This window comes from Ambystoma mexicanum, chromosome 12, assembly GCF_040938575.1.
Source record: "Ambystoma mexicanum isolate Mex_15411 chromosome 12, UKY_AmexF1_1, whole genome shotgun sequence".
Classification (NCBI taxonomy): domain Eukaryota; kingdom Metazoa; phylum Chordata; class Amphibia; order Caudata; family Ambystomatidae; genus Ambystoma; species Ambystoma mexicanum.
In genome coordinates, this window is record NC_090936.1 from 261102515 (window position 1) to 261117168 (window position 14654).

At 44.7% G+C, this 14654-nt stretch overlaps 1 protein-coding gene across 2 annotated transcripts in view; it reads right to left on the reverse strand.

Moving 5' to 3' along the window:
• Positions 1–14654, reverse strand: part of PLCZ1 (phospholipase C zeta 1) — a 1796998-nt gene that overhangs the window by 169781 nt on the left and 1612563 nt on the right. For both annotated transcript variants that reach the window (XM_069628396.1, XM_069628395.1), the window contains one exon: positions 9528–9677. In XM_069628396.1, coding sequence (XP_069484497.1) covers positions 9528–9677 — 150 coding nt within the window. The remainder of the gene's footprint in view (positions 1–9527; positions 9678–14654) is intronic.

The following is a 14654-nucleotide window of genomic DNA, read 5'->3' on the forward strand; positions in this document are numbered from 1 at the left end:
GGGGCAACAACAAGGATGAGTTGGCTCCCGAGGGCAAAGAGGAGGGGGATTTGGTGGACATGGACCAGGGGTTGGCAGATGAGGACAGTGCTAGTCATGTGGGAGATGGGGACATGTTACAAGAGAATGTCACAGTAGACAGGGACGGAATTATAACTATAATTAACAACCCTATGGGTACCCCCACCCAGGTAGCCCCCAAGTACCTGTCCAGGGAATGTCCTTAATCCTGTGTGAGATTCATCTGGCATACCCAATTACCACCCTAAGTCCCCAGCCCTTACAACCCATCACACCAGCAGCAAGCCATGCAGCCACACCAACCCTGCTCCAAACAACAAGCTGCAGAGAGCAGACACCCTTTTGCAACTGCACCAAATGGAGCTGTGGCCCCATATCAGGGAGCAACAGTGGTGGGGGGGATTCCTTTTTTCGTTCCCCGGAACAGACACATACCCCTAGTAGGACAACCCACAGAGAGCACTTGCGTGTCCAGTTCAATTACCTTACATCCAGAGGAGGAACTACTGGTGGGGGCAGAGATAGGATATAAACAATTCATCTTTATGGTAGACTCAGGGGCGGAGAAGTCGTGCATTAGTGAAGGAAATTTACGCTATGAGGAAAAACTCTCAACACGCAGGCATTCTCTGGGGCTGTGGTAACGGTTCCTTGCAAAAAAGACTTTGATGTCAAGGTGGAAGGGTAGTTTGTACAGGCACCCCTCCTTTATTCTGAGAGCTCTCCTGTGAGCACATATCTTCCTCTCTACCTGTGGTGTTCCCCAGGGGTCCAACTTCTCGCCCTGGCTTTTCAACCAATACCTGGCAACTCTCGCCCATAGCATTGCCATTTTCTGCAAAAATTCCCAGTGCTACGCTGATGACACTCAACTCATTTTCAGGCTACCCTTGGCCACCTCCTCTACCTCTCTCATCTCTGATTGCCTAACTGCCATTCAAGATTGGTGTGCCGGCAATGATCTTTGTCTGAATGCCGGCAAGACAGAGATCCTCCTCATCGGAACACCTTCACCATCCTTTCCCCTCACTCTCTGGCTGGCCTCCCTTAGCCCTCCTCCTACCGCCACCTGCGAGGCTAAGAACCTCGGGGTCATCTTTAACTCCACACTTTCCTTCTCTGCGCACATCTCTGATGTCTCTAAAAAGTTAAACTTCCTACTGCACCTCCTCAGAGGTACTGTGCCTTTCCTCTCTTTACCCCAGAAGCTCACTGTCTCCAAGCTCTGGTGCTCTCTAGGTTGGACTATTGTAACAGCCTCTTTCTAAATCTACCTGCCTCTCCTCTCTGCCATCTGCAACTAATCCAGAACAGTACTGCGAGACTTGTCCTTGGCCTCAAGCCCTGGGATCGTATCTCTCCAGCTCTGAAATCTCTCCATTGGCTCCCTTTGGATGCAAGGATTAAATTTAAAACCCTCTGCATTGTCCACAAGGCTTTCTGCGGCCTGAGTCCAAAATACCTTCAGCTATGCCTCAGCAAATACCTCCCCTCTCGAGCTCTGCACTCCTCTACCTCTACCTCCCTCAGGGTCAGTCATTTTTCAAAGAAACAAGCTGGGCTAGATCTCTGCCTTCGGCTGGGGCCTCCCTCTGGAACAGCCTCCCTGTCATTCTAAAACTTGAGGAGAACAATCTCCGGTTCCAGCAGCACCTCAAAATCTTCCTCTTTGCTTCTGTCTTTGCTCCCCCTCTCCCCTGCTGATCTGCTCTCTCTTGGCACTGTGCACCTGGCCACGCTCTCTCCCCTGGGCCCAGGTACCTGCTCACTCTGCAACCCTCCTGCACTGCCTCCTGGCCACCCCTTGACTGGGGACTGTATCTGTACCCATACAGTCCCCCACCCCCCATTTTCTTCTTCTGCACTTATTCAGACTTACCCAGTCTGCTGGCATGAAAACAGTACTTATCTGTTCTCCTCTGCTCTGCACTTTCCACTCCCCCCTTCCATAAACGTTTCCCCTTTCCCATGCACTTGCACGTCTCAATGTCACTGGGCCTAGTAAGATTGTTGTTGTGTTCTCCCCTGTTCCCCTCCCTTGCTCCAGCTAGTGAGTCCACCTCCCTCCCATGAGGGTTGTCTCTCCCCATATGGTCCTTCCACAGATAGCATCCCCCAGGGTCACGATCATGTAGCAGCTGCCTTTGCTCTTGCATGAGGGAGGAGAGTTTCCGCAGAAAGGCAGTGATGACATCACTAGATTAATCACAATACCCACAACACCTTGCTGATGTGGCGCAGAACTGGAGGGGAACTTCCAGCGATGGCTAATAGGTGGCATTGTGGAATGTGTGACTTGGCTCTAATGAACTATCTTACTTTCACATGTCGGGTGGAAAGGTTTTCTTCAAGCCACTTTCAAACCACCAAATCTTTATTGATGTTTTGTATATATGCCCCAATGCTACAATCACAACGCTGTCAAGACTATACTGTGCTGATTATCCCGAATAAGGGTGAAACCAGGTATGTACCTATCTTGATAGCGTTGCAAAATGTATGTCTTGGGTTTATTAGGCTATGTATGAAATAGTACTGCCTTCTAAGACAAAGACAATTTCCAGGAGAGAAAGGCTTATATTTGGGTTAATTTGCATACTGTCAGGAACCAGGAGAAACATTCAGACAGAAAGGCATTCTGGTGGTTGGTAAAGACTTTTATTAAAGTAAAAAGAGGGTTGGAGGAAATCCTATCTTGCCCTATCTCTAAGACAGGTTTCCCTGCCTCAACGAAACTAAAGGATGTCTGTGTCAGATGTCCAAAGTAGACTTATCTGTCCTGTCACCATATCCTAACCTGACCCTTACACCAGGTATGTACCTATCTTGATAGTGTTGCAAAATGGCTGTCTTGGGTTGATTAAGCTATGTATAAAATAGCACTGCCTTCTAAGACGAAGACAATTTCCTGGAGAAAAAGGTTTGCATTTGGGCTAATTTGCATATCCACAATCCCTTGCTGATGTGGGTCAGAACTGGAGGTGAACTCCCAGCAATGGCTACTAGGTGATGTTGTGAAGTGTGTGACTTGGCTCAAATGGACTATTCTACTTTCACATAAGCTGGCTGCTAAAGTATTGACAAACAAATACCAAAGTGAACGTAAGATGCATAGTGATTCGCAACTATCCATCACAGTAAGATGACTAGACTCAAGTTCTATCAATGCATCTTTGCTGGTAAGTAGACATGATTAGCATTGCATGCTTTATACTTTTTATTTTATAGTCTGCAATTAATAATTTAGCCACACTTTTATCTTGGGTAGGTTGTATTGTATAAAAGTAACTAAGAAGCAGCAGAGTATTGTAGCATCAAGGGTAAAATAATGGAACAATGAAGTTGTAGTTATGGTGACAGAATTAGAAATGACCAAATCAATAGATTGTGTGACAAGATCAGTAGCCTGATCTTGTCAAGAGAGGATGGGAACCCCTGTCATCCTGTGGCGAGATACCCACTGGCTGCCCTACCATAGAGGGGGTGGTGGCAGTTGGGAAGGCTCCAATTCCTGTCCCCCCCTTGTGCTAACTTGTACATGTGCAATACAAAGTTGCATCATCCCATGCCTATCACCCAAAATACTGGCAGAGTTTTTCCCTTCTCATTTTAGAAAGCCAACAAATAGTAAGGAGAACACCCATGAGACAGAAAACCAGCAGCGCCCCACATGGCGACTCCTGTATGCTCTGGCGGAGCAAAAAAAACACTGGAGAGAGAGACACAGTTTCTACATCAGCCATCATACATGAACCCTATGCAATCAGCGCTGTGGGATGGGGAGGACCACAGAAAGGAACTGGAGCAGCTAAGTGGCAGTACCCAAACTTGCCAATGCACGTAAATCTCAGGATTCCAGTGTAGGAGTAGAGTCCGGGCCCGCTAAACCACCAGGCACTTGAAACAGAGTGGCAGCCGCTCCAATGGACTGAACATGGAAATGAAAATTGTGCAATGCTGGCTGCCATTCCTGCAGGGTTAAGGCTTGACCCGCATTTTGAATAATTCTGTAACATTGATCCTTCAGGGACAGGGAAGACAGGATCAGATTGGCCAGTGCCAGGTGACCAATAAGGAGATAGGGAGGAGGTTATAACAAGCAACATGAAACAGAAAGTTGTGGATTCTTCGAGGGACATTAGAGGAGTTGGAGGTGCAGGTGGCAGACTAAGATGCCATAAGGCTAGCAGGAGGAAGAACTTGGGAGTGGATAAGGGGGGCAATTTGTGAAGCAGGTGGGGCATTGGTTAGTGAGTGCAAGCAGTACTGCGTTGTGAGTATTTGTGAAGCATTGGCAAGTGTGTTTAGGAGATGAAGAGTAGGGAGTGAATGTGAAGTGATTGTGGAGTGAAAGTAGGGTGTTTCAGTAGAAGGTGTACTGGAGAAGGATTAGTAACGTGGAGGAAGGAGTAGTAAAGTGTAAGAGGGAGCAGTAGTGTAAAGCAGGGGGTAGTAGTATCATGGAGAAAGGCATAACATTAAAGAGTAGGGGCACGACTTGGAAGGAGCGAAAGACATCAGAGGGACAGATGAAGCATGCATAGGGAGTAGAAAGAGTGAAGGCGGGTGGAGTTGAAGAAGAGTAGTAAGAGGAGAAAATCAAGAGGTTAGCAGGAGAGGAATCTTGTGGTGTGATAGAAAGGAGACCAAATGAGGCAGAATATCTGGAAGGCACAATACCATAGCCCTTTTAGATTATTATTTCTTAATTTTTTGCATTTGTTGACAGTGCCCAAACCCGTAAGAATCGCAGCGCTGATACTAAGCACGAGATAGTGTAGGGACAAAGCAGAAAGTCCCTAAGTGAGTTTAGACAGGATTGGTGCTTTTCAGATGAGAGAGAGAGGGACGTCCTGGAGCCCTGAGAAATCCAATAAAAACCCTTGAAACTTCTCTGAGCATTTGAGTATTTCTTGAGCCATCTGTGATATTAGTGATTTACCAAGTGTTATTTGAAGAGCAGAGTCTTTATCTCTTTTCTGAAGTGCAGAAGCAAGTCAATACAGTCCAATATACATAGGTACAATTATCCAATGATTGGGGGATTAGCAGATACGCTTGTGTTCCCCTTCTTGCAGTTCTTAATTTCTGGTTTGGAGATGCTTGGATATTAGTGCTACAGTGTCCTCTCGAGATTAATGTTGCTGCCACATACAGCAAATTATTGGTACAAGTGATCCAGGGTGAACATGATGCAGTCTTGAAGTCACTGTATGAGGAGCTATGTGATGATGGGTATGATGTGGTTGAATAACTTCAGCCCTGTTAGGATCCAGGTTGTTGCATGCTGGGTGGCTATGCAAGGTTCAACTGCTGGGCCTAGTAGACCAGTCAGGAGTGCGTTACTGCCCTCAAGGAGGAAGAGATCCCAGGTTTGGCAATAGTTCTGAATTTAACAAAGGAAATTAAGGCTTTGAATGTGTGAAACATGGAGAGCGGATTCCAGACTTCTTGGCTGTTTAATGATGCACGCCTAGAATGTGAGGTCACTGATGAGGATGAACCAGGGGGATTTAGTATAAATTAAGGTGTTAATCCATCTTGACTCAAATCAGAGGTGTTGCCTTGCAGGATGAATATTGGGTGGTTAGGTTCAATTTCAGGTAGGCAGTTACTCTGGAAATCACTTCCCCTCGACATCAGATCCTCCCCCACCCTTTTGTATTCTCACCTTAAATCCTTCTTCCTCCACACCGACCCTTAATCTCTCCTCCTACTAGACATTCTAATGTTCCCATACTCTATCTTATTTGCCTTCAGTCTTATTGTCATTGTCTTTGTATGTTTCATGAAATTGTACCGTCATTATCTTGGATGTAACGCTTTGATCAAAGCGCTTTATAAATAAAATAAAATACAAATACCTGATTTACAGAGAGGCAGTGTCTCATTTCATGCTGGCCCTCAGTTCACCTGATGCTAAGATGAAATTGTGCCATCTGTGTGTTTGTGGATCTTGACAATGAGTTTGACTAGGAGTTCTTTTAGCAGATCTACATAGACGTAAGACAATGAATGGGTAGGAGCTGGACCCCTGTGGGACTATAAAGGTGATTGGGTGGCATTTAAATGTGTCGAAGCCCTTCTCTACGACCTAACCTGAACTATGAAACAAATCAATGCTGGAGAGAGTACACAAAGGTAATGCAAGATACAAGGTTGTTGAGCAGTGCTTTGTGGTTGACTGGGTCAAATACAGTGCCGAGGTGGGTCAAGCAATATTAAGGGTTATTTGTCTCCTCTGACCTTACCATCAAGGACATGATAAAAAACCTGGATGGTGACTGTTTTAGTTCTAAAATGAGGTTTAAAACATGACTGGTGATATTTTAAGATTTTGTGTTGGGTAATTCTCTTCTGGAGCTGTGTTGTAACAGCAATTCTGGTGACTTGCCCAGAAAACATAGGTGAATAATTGGATGATAGAGGGTGGGTTAATTCAGTAAGGTCGGATTGTGGTTGCTACTGTGATGAATCAGTAGCGATTCCCCTAAAAACCTTGGCCTGGGACCTTCCTCATGTGGTCAGGCGAAGGTAGACACTTTCTGATCCCGACCCTGGGGGTGATGTTTTGCAGGAGGATCACATGGGGGAGGAAATAGGTCAAGAGGAAGGGGACATTCCCCTCTTTAACTTCCTTGGAGACTTCAGAATCTTGATGGCTTATTGCAAGCTAGAAGAGGTTAATAAAACAAACGTGTAGGGATTTCAAGTCCCATAATTCCCTCAGTACTGGGAAGAGGAAGAGGGATGCAGAGGAACAAAGACGCAGGAGTGGTCAGGCTATTAGTAAAAATGACCTACGCATGAGGGAGACTTAAGAGGCTTAAAAGGCCCCCTCAGGTGCAGGGAAAGGAAAAGCAGAGGAAGCAGTATTGTAGAAGACAGCGGGGGCCGTGTATGCAGTGGGTGGAAGCAGTAGAGGAGCAAGAAGATGCCGGGGCCAGATGGAGTCCTGAGAGGGTCTGTGCCTCTAAAACTCTGAACTGCAGAGAGGTCAGGAAGCTCAGAGAAGAACTGCTTACCCTGAAAACCAACTGTGTGCAGAGGCTGCGGAGTGGGAAGCAGATGTGAGGCGAGAGGTATCAGGTGGCAGGGTTGCACCAGAGACTCTCAGGAGTCAGAGCTGCTCCAAACCAGTATGGCGGTAGCAGCGGAGACCAGAGAGAAAGAGTGTGCCTGGTCAGGAGAAGCCACTGGTCCATCAGTCCTGCGAATGCAAAGCAGAGCACCTGAAAGCGACTTACACGGTGAGTCTGAAAGGAACAAGTTACTCTCTGAGGTGCTCCAGTGCAGGCCGCGTGTTCCACGCAGGAAGGATCACTCAGGGGCGAGTGAAAGGCAAGCCATGAAGCGTTACGAATACCGAACTGATGAAAACATACAAAAGCAAGCTAATAAGCTTTATGAATACCAAATTGGTGAAAACTTCAAAAGCAAGCTAATAAGCATTACGAATACCAAACAATTTAAAATTCACAAAAGTGGCTGATGTTAAATCAAAAGAACCCTAGAACTGAATACATGCTTGTGAACAGGCACCAACAATCTCGGTGGGGAGTCCTTATTAGAATCCCAGGCATACCACCACTACCCAAGCCAAGAGACATTAAAGAACAGACAATATCAGTCTAATAGAAGTTGCCAAACACAAGAACGGTATATTAAAATGTCACAGGGTTGTCAAGGTTGCGGCTTAGGTTCTGGGACATCTATGATTGTGGTTAATATAATCTCATATTACTACAGTCAAAACAGAAGTAGGAGAGGACTTTATCCTAACTACTTTTTCAGTATTTATGAAGAAGGGAACGAAAGGTGGCAAACAGACTGCCCTTCCAGAAGAAGTTATCCAGAGGGAGATGAGCATAATTTGTGAAAAGGGCCTAGTATGGATCAATGTGAATATTATATTCCCTGAAAGCTGGTAACATTGTGGTACCAAAGAAGATGATTGAACTATTGTTATTATAATCTGAAAGTTACCAGTGAAGCACTTTTTTGTTGTGATATTGAAAAAGTAGACAGGCAGGCAAGTATACCAGTGGGGCAAGAGGCGATTGCCCCGAAGAAACCTAGTGAAGGGAAAAATCAGGTAGTAGAAGGTTCAAATCCTGTCGAGTGGTACTGATAGAAAACAACATCTTTAATTAAGATATATGAAGGAGAATTGTGGAAACTGGTTGAAGAAAAGTTCAAATTCGTTCTGCAGTTAGAAATCTTTGTGAATCATCCTGATAAAACTATTTGTTTTTGCCAAATTTGTGAAGTAGTTCTAATTCCAGGAGGAGTGAGAGGTTATGACTTGTTGAAGGTACTTAATTGAAGAGACAGAACTTTGTGACTTTCAGTACCATATTTTGCGAACTATCTTGGAACTTTGTGTTACATCTGATTTCCTTGGTTTTCCTTTTAACTGTGGAGGAACCCTTGTTTGGATCTGGGGAAGGGAAGTTTGCCCGATCACGACAAGTGACATTGACCACCTTGTGAAGCAGGTCATATGTTATATATTTGTTGAATTAAGTTACTATATCATTCCGGTTTGCTTTGACTGTTGAATTAAGTTGCCATATCATTCCTGTTTGCTTTGATTTTTGTATAAGTGTGAGGGTTCCCTTGTTGAAAGTGTTCCCTCGTTAGGGTAGGGATAGTGAGGCGTTTATTCAACTTGTTTTATTTGATATAAAAGGTAAAAGTTGAAAACTTTTTACAAAGTGCTCCACTTCACAGTTCTCACCCCTCGCACTACTCGGTGAGTCACGCAATATGCCTTACATGAGGAAGATATTGCTGCAGTGGTGCAAGTGCATTTCCTGAAAGCTTTGATTTTGATAAAAACATGTCATCTTCTTAGAAGAGACCTAGGGTCCCAAGAGGATATGTTGCATTGTGTGATCAGAAGGATATGTTCTATGTGTTTGGTGGGGTTGATACGTTCTCCAGTCTTATAAACTTTGTGAATGATTTGTTGGTGACCTTGCATTTGTTGACAGACTAAGGTATTGTATAGTCTCCAGTTATAGAGCAAAGGATTCTAACACCACACAGCCTGCATCGCTGGACAAACCTAGTATCCTTGAAACCCCTGGCATTCTTGTATATTATTGCTATGCAGTTAAGATGTAATGGCTTCTTAAAAGATAGGTAAGGATCAGAAACCTGTGTTGCTGACTTTCCATTATTCTCTTTCTTTCCTTTCACTAATTTACTGGTAAGCGTATTTGATTATCTTGAATGCATTCTCTTCAGTCTTTCCAGAGACCACATATTTTTTTCTGAATATAGCATGAGTGCTCCTGGTCACTTATTATTGACTTTAGTTCAAAGTATTATCTCAATCTGTAAAACTACTGTTATTAAACCTCAGAACTGTCTACAGAGTTGGATACCACACTGCTGAATCCACAGTTACAAAACAAATAGGAAATAAGAGTAGTCATTCACATTACAAGAAAGAAATACTTTTGCAATTTAATATATTGTGCAAATAAAGCAATTATTACCTCTGCTCATGCTCGTCATAGATAAGGTATTTTGACCAATAATCTCAGAGACTGACATAGCTTTCTGATTTTCTACACAGAAGCGCACTAGTGCCAGCTCTGGGCATTGGATGGTAAAAGCCAACGTCTGATTCCATTCAGGGTTGAAAGCTGAATAATGGGGAAAAAGAATGAACACTGTCATCTATGAAGAAAAACATATACACATGAAACAGTAATTTGTAAAACAGGAATGTTATTGTAAAATTGGAATTTTATTAAAGACAATTAACTCTAGAACATCCTAGTGAAAGTTGATTTGCGATGGTTATCTCATGGACATTGATCAGCAGACCAAACTGAGGCTTGTGTGAGGATTGAAGAAGCATTATTCTTTCTTTAAAAGGGATCACTGTACAGAAAACAAATAAATACAGACTTTGAACACACTTCCAACCTGATTCCCCACTCATGAGGCTGTCTTAGTGTGCGGGGTCAGAAATGCGAGACAGAAAAGTAGATATCGTTTTTTCACAAGAAGCCAATTTATTAAATCATAAAAGGTGAGATGAATACCAATCTTTCCCTAGCTAAACAAGGATTTCCCTACCTGACAAACTAAGGCTAAAGGAAAATGACCTATTGTCCAAAAGTATCTGTCCTCACACTAATACACAACAAAATATACAGGAAATATCTGGCAACGTGAGCTTCATACAATAACACAGACATTCAGAAACACAATAAACAAGAATCCTTGTGACCCGGGTTGGATCCACTTACCCTGGATTACTTTAAACCAAAGTTCAATTTCAGAAAAATTCCGTTCACTAGCCAAGTAAAATGCACAGTTTCAAAATGTCTTTTGTCTTGGCTACGTTTACTAATTCAGTTCCAATAAAGAATTTGTTATCTTGAAGACGATTATCACAGCTTCCACAATCTTTGCTTGGTAAACCAAAAAGGTTTCCCTCTTCATATGCCAAACTAAATATCAATGTAAATATTCTTCATTCTGAAAGCAAATTACATGTTATCACATCACATTTCTTCTTCATGACCAATGTCTTTTTGCCAGGATGGTTCATATAACATTTCATCAAAACACATTAGCAAATTTTCAATTCCTTTTCAACCACAACTGTCTACCACTTTGCAGTACTTTAAATCTGCTTCTCCTTGATACTCTCGCCTGCCAGGACTAAACTCTATTTTTCCCTTTCCTGATATACTTTCCCGTCATGATAAAAACTCCTACCACTACTATTTGTACTCTGTGTTGAGGTTTGTGTCAATCTTTCCACACTTTCAATCTTCAATCGGGAAAGAGAAATCAACAACTGCTTCTTGATTCAAGCTCTTGACTTTCAACACAAAAGCACCCAGGGTTACCTCTAGCATGCCAACTCACAGGTATGTTCTGGCAGCTCCTGCAGACTTGCTGCTTCTGTTTCTTCACACTTTGTGCCCTCAGCGATGTTTGACAGCTTTGCATTGCTTTCCTCTACTCACGCTAACTGTCAATGGAGTACCCGTTTCTCCACACGCGCTTCAGTGAGAACTTCTCACTGGAGCAAGATGCAGGACACAGAGAGCCCCTCTCTTTTTGGGACAGCCATCCTCCACACTGCTTCCCACTGCGCATACTCTGCACTTGCCTGGGTTGTCGTCCTTTGACATTTCCTCAGCACAGCGCTCTTCTAATGGCAATGCGCCGGTCCCAGCCTCTACTTCCTCCTGCTGCTGCTTCTGCTGCTCATGCTGCACACACTGCTCCCACTGCTCTCTACTAACCTGCACCTGAAGGTGCCACAGGCACCACATAGAGAGGCGCATGACTGTATGCCCCCTCCCATATCGGGTGCCACCTGGCTTCCCCGGGTGCGCCCAATGGAATTTCCTGAGGAGGTCTGGAGCTGTAATATGGCAGGTAGGTTTCCACGAATCCTCTGCTCTAGAGTACTCCTTCCAATGGACCAGATACTCCAGGCGACCTCGCTTGTATCAGGAATCACAGATCTGTGATACCTCAAATTCTGCTTCTGAAAGTGTCGCAGTATGCAATGGGTAAGGTTGATGACTAGGATCTTGGCTGCCTCCTTGAAAAGGGAGGAATGGAATACTGGGTGGAGGCGCTGAAGGCTAGGGAGCATTTTCAGCTGGAATGCCACGGGATTGATCTTTGCCAGAATGCAGTAAGGGCCGATGTAATGAGCAGATAATTTGGAAGGACGCCCCCAGCGCGGCAAGTACTTGGTTGAGAGCCATACCCTAGTGCCCACCTTCCATTCAGGCACCTTTCCGGCAGTGTAGGTCGGCTTGGATCTTGTATGCCTTCTGACTGTCTGCTAGGCACAGCTTGGCGGTCTTGTGGGCTTCTGACAATAGAGATAGGGTGTCTTTGATCAGCGGTAGATTGGACTGTACAGAGGTCAGTGGAAGCACTGTGTGGGTATGATGACCATAGGTACAGTAGAACTGGGTAAGACCGGCGGCAGTATTGCGGGAGTTATTATACGCTAACTCTGCTGTGGGTAACAGAGCCACCCAGTTGTCTTCTTCCTGATTGATGTAGATTCAGAGATACTGCTCTACAGTGCTGTTCTGTCTGCCCATTGGTTTGGGAGTGTAACCCCGACGATAGAGCTTGTTCGATTCCCAGGTTGGTAGACAGTGACTTCCAAAATCTGGAGATGTATTGGCTACCCCTGTCAGAGGTTATCTTGTCCGGCATGCCATGGAGGCGGAACACATATTTAATGAACACCTCGCTATGCCCGCGGCGGTTGGGAGTCCGTGTAGGGGAGAAAAGTGTCCTAACTTGGACAAAGTATCCACTGTCACTATGATGCAGGTGCATGATTGTGACTTCGGCAGGTTGATAATAAAGTCTGTTGATATGTGACTCCAAGGATGAGTAGGCACGGGTCCTTGTTTGAGTAGACCAAAGGGTCTAGATGTGACATGTTTACTCCATGTGCACACTTTGGAAGACTGCACATGTCTTTTGGCGTCTGCCTTTAGTTCAGGCCAATAAAACAGTACCCTGGACTTGCTCAGGGTACCAGCTTGACCTCTGTGTCCAGCCATCTTGTGGTCGTGACACCATGCCAGTACAGTACTTGCTGTCGGAGGGAGACTGTGGGCACGTAAAGCCGGTGTTTATGAAACAAGAGACCCTCCCGATCGACAAGTGTTTTTCTGGCATCAGGAGGGCCCTCCGTGATCAAGGCCTCCTTTACCTGTTGCACAGATGATGAGACATGAGCGATGATTCTGTTCTGTGGGAAGAACCTTTCTGGTTGTGGTGAGTGTGGTGATTGGAGGACTGTCTTACGAGATAGGGCATCTGCTAATGTGTTTTGACTGCCCCGCGATATATGTAATCCGGAAGTTGTATTGGGCAAAAAAGTGAGCCCATCATTCCTGGCGCGAATTGACACAGTCCATAGTTTGTAGCAACTGGAGATTCTTATGATCAGTCCGTATGGTGAACGGATGCAGACCCCCATGTAACAAATGCCTCCACTCCTCACAGGCTAGTTTCATAGTTAAGAATTCTCTTTCTATCACAGAGTAATTCTATTGGCTGTCGGTGAGAGTGCGTGAAAGATAGGCGATGGGATGTTCCTCCTGGTCTTGTTTTTGTAACAGGACTATTCCTTTTGCGGCGGCATAGACGTCGGTCTCAAGAATGAAGGGTTTCCTTTGGTCGGGATGACATAGAATAGGAGCGCTGCAGAACAGCTCCTTCAAGTGTTTGAAGCTTTCGTCAGATTGAGGGCTCCAGTGGAAGGGCATAGAGGATTTCTTCAGCAAGTGTGTTATGGGCAAACCACCTCGGAGAAGTTGGGGATAAAACGCCTATACAAATTGGCTAATCCCAGAAACCACTGCACTTCTTTTACTGAGGTGGGAGCGGACCAGTTGAGGATTGCCTCAGTCTTTTTGTTTTCCATCTGTACTCCATCATGCGACAGTATGAACTCAAGGTAAGGTACTGTGTTTACCCCGAAAATTCACTTTTCTTTCTTAATGAGGAAATGGTGAGTCTTCAGCCAATTCAGGACCTCGGTGAGGTGGTGTTTATGCTCTTGTAGATTCTGAGAGAATATCAGGATGTAATCCAGATAGATTATAACTGAGATGAGCATAAGGTCTGAAAAAATGCGGTACATAAACCGTTGAAAAATGGCTGGGGGGTTCACTAATCCAAACGGCATCACATGGTATTCATACAACCCAAAAGATGTCCTAAATGCCATTTTCCACTCATCGCCAGAGCGGATCCTCAACAGATGGTAGGCACCGAGAAGATCTAATTTGGAGAATATTTTGGCTCCCTGCACCGCCTATAGGATGTCTGTGATGAGAGGCATCGGATAGAATTCCCTGATGGTAACCTTGCTTAACCCTCGAAAATCGATACAATGCCAGAGATCGACTGAATTCCTTTTAGGAATGAAGAAAAGGGGAGCACCTGCTGGGGACTTATAAGGTTGAATAAGTCTGTTGTGCAAATTTTCGTCAAGATCGGACCGGAGGGCTTTCTTTTCGACCTGAGACAATGAAAACATCCTTTCGAAGGGCACCAAGGCATTGGCTATCAGGCCGATTAAGTAGTCTTCTGGTCGGTGGGGTGGTAGCTGCAACAGTGTTTGTCCGCAAACACTGTATTGAAGTTTGAGAGATTAAACGGGATAGTATGCACCCCAATAGTCGCATTGGTGATGGACAGAAGTGTGTGCACCTCTTGATAGGATATCCCATTGAGAAAGTTTTTTTGACAAAATAGAGAATCAAACCCCAATTGGTTAGTGGACCAGTAGATCCGCGGGCTGTGCTTCCATAACCATGTGATTCCTAGTATCATCAGAAAATGTGCTGCACGTATTATATAGAATCTGATATCTTCTGTGTGATGTTGGATGGTTACTTTTAGGTCTTGGTGGTTTCTGTTATTGGTCCAGAACTAAGAGGACTACCGTCAACTCCTTTGACTTTTTGGTCTTCCTTGCAGTTGATTCTGCGCAGACCCACCTTATCTGCCCAGATTGTGTCCACAAAGTTTTCCACTGCACTGCAGTCTAACAGGGCCAAGGCTTCGATCTGGCATTGGTCTAAGGTGAGCAGTACATTGAGCACCGT